Consider the following 12,698-nt stretch of genomic DNA (forward strand, 5'->3'; position numbering starts at 1 on the left):
TTGCCTTTCAAAAAGTAATGTTCAATCACTACACAAAATTTTCTCATCCATTTTTCACAAATCATTGTACTTGATCGATTCAAATGAACGCCAAACACAGAGTAATAGATCTATCTGACTGAAACTTAGTGTGTGATCCTTCAACAGTTGCCAGCAACTAAAAATAACCTCGATACATACTAGTGGCACCATCACTTAGACTTTGCATGGACTTATTGAACAGCCCTCGTAATCTGAGTGCTGTGTGCTTTACGGCAGTTATAATCTGTGCTCTGAAGACTGTTAGAAATTCAGCAAAATATTAGTAAGCTCAAAAGGTTATTTTCTTCTGGTATTGTTTGTACTGTTTAACACAGCTATGAATAACCTGGATACCAAAAAAAAAAAAAAAAAGCTATTGGTCCTGATGGTATCCTACGATTTGTGCTTAAAAGATGTTCCTGAACTTTTTTATGTCACTCCCACATGATCTTGCATGATCTCTGTATCTTTGCTGACTATATTTGCAAGAAATTGAGGCTTGAATGGAGATGATTGTGGACAGTTGAAATTTAGAGGGCATAGTGATCAGAATAGCTCATTAGATTGATTACCCACATATGGTGGCAGCAAGGTTTATAACAAATAAATGCCATGTCAGAACTTTTTTTTTAATTTATTTAAATGAATTTATTTATTTCAATAAATAAATCCTTTGCCCCTGGATGGGCTACGGAATTTTTCTATTTTTATACTCTGAGATACAGAGATACAGAAAATTACTCTGAGATACAGACTACCAGTATGGGCAAATGATAATAGCAGTCAGAAGTGTAATAATAAACAACTCATCCCACAAGAAGGGTTGATTACCCTATTATCGGAATGGATTCTCCTTCTTCTGACATGTGCAGAAGTGTTGAAGGGTCTCGTATCTGTGGGCATACAGTACTAAATATTTGTAATACAGCTGTACTCTATATATACCAAAATTCCATCACAATGGTGAGTAATTAGGTCTGTAACAATAAAAACACCTAAGAATATTAACCCAAAAAAGAGGTAATCTAAACAACCCAGAAAATTACAAGACATAACACATATGTCAAACTGCTAAGAGAAAAGTATACTTAAAATACCAGCCTGGTTGGCTGAGTGGTTAGCGTATCTGCTCTCCAGCCAAAAGGCTGAGAGTTCGAATCCCGACATGGGCATGGATGTTTGTGATTCTTTGTGAAAATACTAGTGGTGATGGGAAGTAGATGGCGTTGGTGTAGTTGTGGTTTGTTGAAGTTGGTGGACTGTGTGATGGAGACAGAGAGCTGTAGAGTAGGTGTCCTCCCGTGATGAGTCTTTGGACTCCCTGGAGGTCTCACATAATAATAATAATAAAATGACTATAATTATATGGTCTAAACCAGACATTATATCAAGCAATATACAACTTGTATTTAAAGCTGTAAATCGGTTATTAGAATTTCATTAAGCGTATGGTTTGATGTGAAATCAGGTATAAACTAGGGTACAGCCACCTCTACTGTCATTTATATGGACAGCATAGAGATCAAATTATAAAGGAAAGTGGCATTAAACCTGATATCAAAACTAGAGATGTTAATTTCAGCACTACTTTATGCAGATGATACTCTTAAATGAATCAAGTACAAGCTCACAGGATTGCATAACTAAACTAACTGCAATAACAAATATATCATGAAAATTGGTAATGAAAAGACCAAAACTATGAAAATATGTGTGAATGTGAAAACTTTCAACAGAATTCTGAATAAAAGTAAAACATCAGCTATTTAGATACAACTTTTAATGAATATGGAACAGATAATAAAATAAACAGAACTGATTAGGTAGAGAGTACAATGAATACATTTATATGGAATAAGAGAAAAATTAGTCAAAACATTAAGCTAATGATATACAAGATGTACAGACATAAGTTCAAACTAGTTTTAACTTATGTCTGTGAGATGGATGAGAAGATCAAAGACTAGAGGCCACAGATATGAGCATTCTTGGAAAAACAAATGACATCAGTGGCAGAATCATATTAAAAAGGAAGGAACTTTACAATGTAAGCATTCAAGAACATGTGAGTACAGCTAATTTCTGTAGTATGGTCACTTAAAGAAAATGGGAGATAAAAAATACTCAAAGGAAGATGAAGCTCTTAGTGGAATGCTGTAGTTAGAAGTGCCTCAGAAGATCGAAATATATAATATCGGAGAATATTGGAGTCTCCTGACATATAACAGACTAATCTGGAGAAAAATTGTTGACAATACTAAATTACAGATAATGTAAACTTTTCATGTAGTACTATCATAGTATCTTGAACATCTGCTTAGAGTACTTATCAGGAATTGGATAAACACTTTTTTATCCCATCATGTTTAAACTAGTACATTCTGTTAATAATGATTAGTTCTTCTGAGTAGAAAGAACTTATCAGCTACTTAAAATTAGGCTCTGGAATTCATTTTCTACTCTGCTATTTAGGTCTGTAACAATACTAGCTTTTCCTTTATGTCAGCTGTCCTCTCCACCTCAAAAAAAAATCTCTCTACTTCCTTTCTATTGGAACCTTCTCAACTCCATAGACAAAAATAATTTTCATGATAATGAAAGTTATTTTTGTCAATCTTGTCAATTTTCATTATTTGTGTCAATCTGTCTGCATCACTATATAAAATGAACTCTCCATCAAGTTTATCTTCATAGTTAATGTTGATTGCAGTTACTTTCTCTCCTTTCAGTAAACCCTAGCATGTGTGAATAAGCCATCCTGACTATTATTTATACGTCTTTGTTTTAATCTTTACATCTCCGTAACACAAATGTCAAATTACTTTGCTAGATCCATTTCTTTACGAATGATGTTGAGTGAGGTTGTTTCAATAGTTCTTACTATTTTTCTTGATTCTCTAATAAACAAAAGAAGTGTACTGTATTGTCAAGACATGTCCAAGCAAATTTGAAATTTAATTATATTCCATCATAATGGATATGTGATTTCAGCCAATACAGAATACAATATAGTTGACTGAATATCCAAGTGCAAGTCCATACTCATTTGGTGATTTCTGACTTCTAAGATCCCCATACCATGGGATGCTTTATCAGAAGAATCCCAGTAATGTTTATTTTCCTTATAGGCTACTTAGAGGACATCTCCCAGTTATCTAGCTTACTCTTAAGTAACTCCCCTCTCTGTGAAATGTACCTAAAAAAAGTAAAGGATTGTGCATCGCAACTAAAAAGACCTCATATCATAGCAAAAGGAATCTTCGTGTGGATTTTTTGATCAAAAATGAGTTAGCTGATCTAATATGGAGATAGCAGTGTCCTCCTTTCACACCCCCCCCCCAAAAAAAAAGGTTTTTCATCCCACATACGGGCAAATCCAGCAAGAAAATACGTGATTAATAGACAAAAATACTATTAGTGGGTGGCAGTGTAGATGATAGATTTTGTAGGTAGGGTTTGTAATGCAGAGTACTCTTCTGAAATGAATCCTTGGACTCCAAAAATGTCAAATAATTATCACATGAAAATATAACACGGTAATATATATCCATAACTCTTCCTATGAAAACAAGAAGATACTTACGAGCTACCACCACTCTAACTGGCCTGCTAACCAGAACACCAACATTATTCTGTAATACACAAGTATAGTTACCCTCATCTTTTTTACTATGCTTTTTCTTCTGATACTGTACTTTTTCAATGTATAATGACCCATTAGAAAAAGAGTGATAGTGGCTATCTTGAATTTCTATTCCCTAGAATAAATAATGCAAAATACAAATAACTTAACTATGTAGATCCAGTTTGTTTCAATTTTTAGTTATATTATCTCAAGTTAAATTAACCTGGTTAGTAAGGTAGGATGTCACAGACCCCAAACATATAGAAAGAAATAACTTTGACACCACCACCTTACTAACGCCAGGTTAAGAATGAATCATGGCCATAAATATAGCAAGGCTCTGCTGTACATTAACCATTCACAGTATTATGTACAACATTACAGAAATCAAAACATCATGAATGGGTAAAATCATTCTGTCACATTAATATAATTTATGTAGTAATAAGACAAATTTAAAAAATTATATAAAATGCTTATTTAATGTAGAATTATAGTTTTTAACTATAGTTCTACATTTAACTACAAAGTTTAAACTGAAGCGCAAATTAAACTTCATCTGCATAAATCAACACCTTTAATCTAATTAGCATTTGAGTATATCAGTAGTTTAGAGGGGCATTTTTTTTCTATAGCTGCACTGCACATTTCTGATTACATTTAAACACTAATTCACTTGAAATGTATTCTGTGAAAAATTCAAAGCATCGGCTAAGCTAGATAATGAATCAAGATCTTTTCTAAATATTTACTGGAATGCTACCTTCTTCACAACACAATTGCTATCATCTTTAAGGCTAAAACTTTGCTGTCAAAAACATTCTATATAAAAATATGCCCTATATTATTATTATTATTAAGAGAAACCTCCAGGGAGTCAGAGACTCATCAAGGGGATGCTACATACACCAGCTATCATACTTGAATTCATTCACACTGCTTGCACTCACAACATCCAATGGAAATCCATTCCAATCACGCACCAGCCTATGAGAGAAAAGTGTAGTCCTCATTCCCTTCTTAGGGTCCTTCATTCTCAGCTTCCAAGGATTCCCTCTCGCCTGTCCCCACCCTCCATAAATTGAAAATTTTCATCAATTGAAATCCTGTATGACCCTTTCAGAAGTTTGTAAGTCTCAATCATATCTCCTCTCTTTCTCCTGTTTGCTAGTGTCTGCAGCCTCCAAATTCTCGATCTCTCTTCATACTGAGTAGTCCACAAACCTGATATCATTATTAACACTCTCCTTTGTACTCTTTCCAGTCTATCAGAATCATAATGGAAACCTTGAGACCAGACCTGTGCACAATAGTCCAATTGAGGTCTTATAAAGGCCTTGTAAAGAGGCAAAAATACATCTTTATCTTTACAAGTGAACGTTCGTTTCAGCATTGCAATTATCTTTTGAGTTGTATTTGCAATCTTTGCCACATGGCCCTTGAATTTCAACTTCCTATCCATTAACACTCCAAGATTCCTAGCTTCATCACTTTCTTCTAGCCTAATTCCACCAATAAAATATGACATCGAATATCTAATAATGCCGAAGTGAATGACTTTACATTTACTCACATTGAACTGACACCCATTTTCCCATGCTCACAATTCCACCTATCTATATTATATATTATATCCCATTGTTTCTCAAACTTCAGATATCCGTGTACCCCTTCTTAAATTTTCATTATTACCAAGTATCCTCTTATCAAAATAATAATAAATAATAAATAAATAAATAAAGTATATTTCATTGTAAATGTCTATTCTATTTGAATTTAGATGTATATGTAAACAAAAAATATGATTTATTTTTAATAGAACAAAATTTATAAAGATACTATAAATTTTTTTACATAACTGAAATAATTTATCATCAATGAGAGGAGTGAAATGCTTACAGCGGGATAAAATTTCAGCAAAATCTGGCTCTATAGTTGTTAATTTCAATCTCAGATGTGGTTCGATATCTATAATACGGTTCCTCTTCTTCGTCATAGCATCTACAAGGGCCGAAAATCCAACTTCACAGAGATATGAACTTGGAAATGGAAAAATGAACCTTAGAGCTTTATCTGTTAATTCAGGAAATTCATTCTGTATTTGTAGCCAAAATGATGATAATGTATTCTCATTGTATTTATTTTTTTATTAAATCATCAGGAGCTATTTCTAAAAAATTGTTCTTCCTCTATCGACAATAGACCCTTTGCCATAGATTTGTTGATATTGAAAGGGTGTCTTATCCACTCAACATTAATGTCCAATTCAGGGAAATATTTTTCTAGATTCATTTGTAAGCTTTGTAAATGCTGCATGATAGTAATATTCACGTCATCATCAATTTGTTCATTTGAACTTGCGAGCAATTCGTGAAGAGATGTAAATGCATCAAATTCTCTATTACAAACCTGCTTTTGCCACAACTTCATCTTTGCCAATGTGGTGTTCTTGGACATGAAATATAGAAATTTCATTGCCTTGTAAAGACAAATTAAGATTATTTAATACAGTAAATATATCTGCCAGGTATGCTAATTGACGTGCCATTTCCAATTATGTAAATGCTTTTTCAATTCAAACTTTTCATCAAGAAAAACTTGTAGTTCATTCCGAAGTTAAAATAAACGAGTAAGGACTTTTCCACAAGAAAGCCAACGAGCATTGGTATAAAAAAGAAACCATGTGTGATTACTTCCCATTTCTTTACAAAGTTGAGAGAAAAGTCTGACATTTAGAGGATGGCCTTTAATATCGTTATTGATTTTTAAAGCTTCATCCAGAACTTTTCTTAGGTCTTTAGACATACGTGTAGCCAAGGCCTCCCTTGTATGCAGCTGTGTGTGTGTGTCAACTTTGCATCTGGTGCAACAGCTTGAATGCTTGAAACAAGCCCTTTGTTAGATCAGACCATGGATTTTGCTCCGCCTGTGCTTATTCCAACACAACTTTTCCAATCAAGCTTGTTTCAATGTATTTATATTGTTAAATATTTCTTCTCCTGTTGTATGTTCTGGCAAGGGTTGGCAATATAAAAGTTCATCATGAATTTTTTGATTTTTTTCTTACCTAACAAACACTAGAAGATTTGCAAAATTTGTAATGTCAGGTGGATTCATCGATTTGCAACACATAATAACGACTCTTACATATGTCAGATAACAATGTTTGTTTTATATTTTCAGCAATTTCAGTGATCCTTCGATGAACAGTAATATTGGAAAGGCAAATCCGATGAAAAGACCGTTTTGCATTATCTTGGATCATAATTTCTGCTATTATTTTTGCTGCAGGCTTGACAAAAGTTTCACCAATTGTTTCCACTGCACCACTTTTTGCTATTAATAGTGGCACACAATATGAAGCGACTAAATCTAAAGCATTCATATTTTCACCTCCTGACATGATCGCCATCATTTTTTGAAATTCTTTTAAATTTTTTAGTTATTTTGAAAAAATTCAACAGGTTTGTCAGCCAACACACGTTTATCAATTTCATTCGATCCAGATACAATATCAACGTTTTCTTGTTGCTTACAGCTACTTGTCTGCTATATTGTTCTCTTTTGTGTGTTTTATAAATCCAGTCTTTAACTAATGATCCATACTTAAGAATTTGAAAACTAAAAAAATTACCGTATCTCGCACTCCCCCCCCCCCCAAAAAAAATTAAAGCTAAAAAATCGTGGTGTGAGATATATGCGAGGATTTTCGAAAACTAGAAGTTTTCAGAAAAAAACTGAAAATGGATATGACTTACAAAGAAGCTCCTATTCACTATCGCTACTTCTGGCCTTGAGAGCAGTTTCCTTGTGTACATCGTCAAAGTTATCTACCCAAATAGCGTTATCTTCTTTTACATAATTGAAATAATTTATCATCAATGAGAGGAGTGAAATGCTTACAGCGGGATAAAATTTCAGCAAAATCTGGCTCCATAGTTGTTAATTTCAATCTCAGATGTGGTTCGATATCTATAATACGGTTCCTCTTCTTTTCCATTATTTCAAGCAAAAATTACCAGTAATTTACAAGACTTGAAATACATAATGAACAGTCCTTTAAAAATGACTAATGGGAAGTGAAAGCAGAGCACGAAACAGACAACAATGGTAGGCCAATAGAGATAGAGCAGTTATGAAGACATGCATATGATTGTGCGGTATTAACAAAAGATTGTGCAACTCAAAGGAAAGTCAACAGTTGAGTTGAAATACTAATTCTCTTCGACCGAATTCCATAATATCTGAAACATATTCACTATATTCTTGTTGAGAAGCTTATACGCTGGTTAAACATGATAACTAATATTTAAGGAATTGACAGCGTATACTAGAAATATAGATTAAATAAACTTTAATATATACCTTCCGATATTTCGGCGAACGTCACATTGCCATCTTCTTGGGAACTTAATACACAGACACGTGCACACAAGTACTAATAACAGCAAATGAGACTGAAGCTAGGAAGCTAGCGTTTCCTAAAGTCCTGATGGTGCCTCCTGGTGGGCTATATTGGTAGTTCTTGGCCTTTGGGCTGAAGTTCTTCTGATAACGTTTCCCAAATTTGGGGCAGTTTCATGCATCCAAATTTGTTGAGGTTTGGCATGTTCCTAAGGGCCGAGGCTGATTCCATGAATAGTCTTTCATACTTGAACTTGCTGCGGTGTATTTGCTATATATTGCTGCGGTATATTCACTATATATTTCTTAGTTTTAACACGTTCACAACGGAGTGGTGTCAAGTAAAACCATATGTTGCCGGTGCAACATATGGTTATGCTTGAGTCTATACAGCATTTTCTATGGGAGGGGACATGTGATTCATTAGTTAGTGCTGTTTTTATCCCAGTTGTCTCTAATTGCACTATCTGTTGAGAAATATATTACATGCCTACAAATGAGAAATATATTACAGCCTACAAATGTCTCTGTACCTTATTCAGTGATACGATAAAACTACTTGTTTTTCTTACGTCTGCAGTATAGTGACTACTGGGAAGGGCATGTTCACATCGGGGCAATGAGTAACTTGCTTTTTTATTAAACTTTTTTTCCCCGTGTGTGGCAAAACTTTTTAATTTTTTTTTTGTAAAGTAAAATCAGGGGTGCAAGTTATATGTGAGGGCAAGTTATATTCGAGTAAATACAGTATAATATTCATTATAGGTATTAATAACTTCCATACATTATTAAAGCAATTATATCACTGTAAAAGTAGTACAAGCCTATTAATCGTTATTTTAACTAACAACAAATTAGTAATATGATCAAATAATGAAGCACATTGATTAATATCTGCTTAACTGTCTTAATTACATCTACTAATGATTCATATAATTACTTTTTTTTTTTTTTTTTTTTATCAGTCACTATCATATGCTCTTCGCATTGTTGCAGGCTTGCAATGTACATTCATATACGAAGCTGAACGAAGATTCACAAGTGACTGCCCACAAATTTGCAAACTATTCAAATGAAGCAGTTATCACAATTTGATTAGGAGAATTCAGACATAATATATAATTTATTGAGAAATATATATGTTTAAAATAATTCTTTTTTTCTTAATAATGATTCCATATGTTAATGATGCATGTGTACCACACTTTGAGAAACATTGTTATAACCTATTCGCTTACTGAGAGCTGCCTCAGTAGACCACAAGCTCAGAGCATCTGGTATGAAATAGGAAGTTTGCTAAGAATACCACTGGAGCCGGTCAATATTATCTCCAAGTGGGAAAATTAAACTTCCACACATAAATTACCAATATTGACAATCTGAAAAAAAAAATAAAAATAATAAAATGCATGCTATATGCACATGGCAACAATGATATAATTTGCATGAGAGAATCATAATCAGTTAGTTCAAAACACTTGACTGATTCATAACTAACTATATGAACTAGTTCAGGAATGAGATGTAGCTGAAACCAGAAAAAAACATCCAAGGCTCAAGTTATGGTATCAACTAATGTAGGATGCCACTCTACAAGTACAGCAGCTATCTGTCACTTATATTATAAATAGGCAAGTAATTGCAATCCTTGGAAAAAAGTTTTTTTATTTTCTGTACTACTTTTGAATTTTGCCTGAAAATGGTCTACTTGACTACCATATAAACAGTGTTCGTCACTTGTCCTGAACAAAGGAGCAGGTTTGAACCTCATCTAGGATGCAAGGAATATTTAAAAGTACAAGTACTTTTCAAATGAAGATAAATTATCTGGTCATAAGAAGATAGTAGGATCACCCACACACACTTGAAACTCCGATTTTTTTTCCTACTGACATACTTCCCTCGTGGCCTTAGTTGATTTAACAATGTGTTGAGACCTTTGCTGGGGATGTAAACCTTAGAGTTGTAAGCTGAGAGGATAAGTTCATTTCCTGTTTGTGAAACAGAGTTACATCTCTAAGCAATAAGTATTGAGGTGCAACTGTGGAATTCAAGTATGCCTCAGCAGTATATAACAAACAATTTAATGATAAAAATAATTATATATAACAGATAATGTCAAGATTTCTGCCAGGCTTGATTTAATACATTTTAATTCGATAAGAAAAAAATTAGTTTAAACACAGTAAGCAGCTTACATTAAAGCTACTTCAAAACAGCTTGCATGTTTGTTTTTTTTAAAGAATTAAACTGGTGACATCTAAAGTCCTACTTGAGAAATTCAAATAAATTATATATTAAGCTGCATATACGATAGCATGCATTGAACTGCTGTTCACAGGGAGTCTATTCCCATATGCGAGCATAAATTTTACTAACAGAGAATATTAGCAGTTTAATGAAACAATTTAACAGTAGTTCAATACACGATAACGTGCATTGAACTGCTGTTCACAGGGAGTCGATTCCCATGTGTGAGCATAAATTTTACTAACAGAGAATATTAGCAGTTTACCATATCCTTTAGATCATCCAAATGTTAATTCTGGAGCATTCTTCACAGGAGAATTCTGCACTTCTTGCCTTCTTCTTGTAATTCTTGTAAAAGAATTAGTCAGAATGAACATATGCTACTTGCTTCGAGGATATGCATGTTCCAGGTGATAGATTTATTTGAGGTTTCTTCTTTGGAGATTGTATAGTTCAGACTATTCCCTACTATTTCATGTGCTTGAGCCTTGGATAGTTGCACTTGCTCCTTTGCTCTCTCTCTTCCCCCCCCCCCCCCACACACACACTTTTCCTTAACTGTGAGCAAATAGCAGTCAATTCATTGATGCAATTCCTTCTAAGAGGAACTGTCCCTATTGACTAGATTTCCAACAAAGCTTTCTTTTTAACATCAATTTCATAACCTCTTCTTTACAACACATCCTGGAAGTTCTAGATTATTTAAACAATTTGGACATAATGGTTATGGCCTCTTATTGGGTTATAACTAGTACATAACACTGCATGACATATCCACTTGTTATCGGCAAGTGGATATGTCATGCAGTGTTATATACTAGTAGATGCATCAGTTTACTTGTCCACTTCTGTCCTTTCTTGCATTCCCTTTCTGCTGCTTCTTACCCTTTGGCTTCCACTGCTTTTTTCAATTCCACTTCTCTTCTGTTGGAGCTTGTATTGATTCCAACTTCAGAGGATTACTGATTTTTTAAAATCCTCAGGAACCCTTGTGTCATCTGACAGATTAAAATTTCACAGCACACTCTTCAAAGTATGTAGTGCTATTTAATCACATAACATAACTTGATCGGTTCCTCATCACAATATGTAAATTAAATCGTGTGAGAATTCAGTTCCATAGAAAGACTTCAATTTCAACCATAGGACAATTCTAATATTATGAGCAGCTAAACTGGAAACAAATACTCAGCATAACTTTTTCTCCTTCCTTACTGTCAAACATGTAGTCCAAAAACAGGCAAATCTAAAATGGTCTTCCTATTCATGAAAAGCAGTACATGAGCAGCCAGCTAACTTAATTTAATGTATTAATTGATTCTCTTTTGAGTTAAAAACTCAAATCCTATGGATCATAATGATTATTTAAAACCTGGAGAGGTTGGAAAAAAAGATTCTGGGGATTGCAGCAACATTGACAAGCACGAGTAAATTAAATATTTACTATAGAACTAATGAAATTATATACTACAACCTTTCATTCAACCTTTTCTAATTTTCTTATTTTTATCTACACACCCATACACCTGTTTTCAGATTATGCATGAAGTCAAACTCTGAATTTATGACAGTTCATTAGCTCTTGTTCATCATTCATTAAGCTGGTATGGATGCTTAGACAATAATCATCACTCATGTTACTGTCCAGTGGAAAAAACACATCTAGATGTTTGCTAAATTTATTTGGCTAATAAATTATTACACCAAGAATTGATCACCAAGGCATCTCATGGGCACAAAGAAATATAACTAAGACTTAGATGCTGGTGAACTAGCAGGGAGACACATGCAGACTGAATATTAAAAGATGTAAATTCAGATCAGTGAAACTACTGAACAGACTTTCATTCATTAAATGCTGTGGAATGCAAATTCCCACTTGTATTTTTGTATTAAAAAAAAATCAAGCCCAATTTTAAGTTTCCAATAGTTCTAAGCTCTCTATCATAGTATTAGTTCCACTCTTTTATAGGAGCAAGTCAACACTGCATGTTGGCCAAAACAAACAGCACAACTCAAGTGCATATGACAAGCTGTTCAAACTCAGTGTTCTGAGTGTTTACTCAAAGAATTCTCTTAAACATTTCATGCTTCAACACAAAAAAAGTGAAGGCCTACCACATCAAAAAATTCAATAATCTAGCCAAGAAAATACAAAACTTTCCTTTACTTCAAAGTCTTATTAGTGAGATGAAGTCTACGGTCTATATGGTCCTCTGACTCCATGGCAGTCAGGTATAATATATGAGTAGCTAGTCATGAAGATACTTCATGTGCAAACTTTGATTGCATAAGCAATCAAAGAATTAAAGAAATGAAGAATTAAAACAAATATAATATGTCAAGTATACTCTATAGCAAAAAAACAGCAATAATGCTCACAAGACAAAATGTGAAA

At 33.6% G+C, this 12,698-nt stretch overlaps 1 protein-coding gene across 1 annotated transcript in view; it reads right to left on the reverse strand.

The window, feature by feature from the left end:
* The window catches only part of LOC150093808 (protogenin-like), a 497,946-nt gene that overhangs the window by 425,558 nt on the left and 59,690 nt on the right, over nt 1-12,698 (reverse strand). Inside the window, exon 3 of the mRNA XM_090412521.1 lies at nt 3,605-3,779. Coding sequence (XP_090268647.1) covers nt 3,605-3,779 — 175 coding nt within the window. The remainder of the gene's footprint in view (nt 1-3,604; nt 3,780-12,698) is intronic.

This window comes from Typopeltis vanoorti, chromosome 23, assembly GCF_054136105.1.
Source record: "Typopeltis vanoorti isolate ZY-2024b chromosome 23, IOZ_Tvanoo_1.0, whole genome shotgun sequence".
NCBI classification, from domain to species: domain Eukaryota; kingdom Metazoa; phylum Arthropoda; class Arachnida; order Uropygi; family Thelyphonidae; genus Typopeltis; species Typopeltis vanoorti.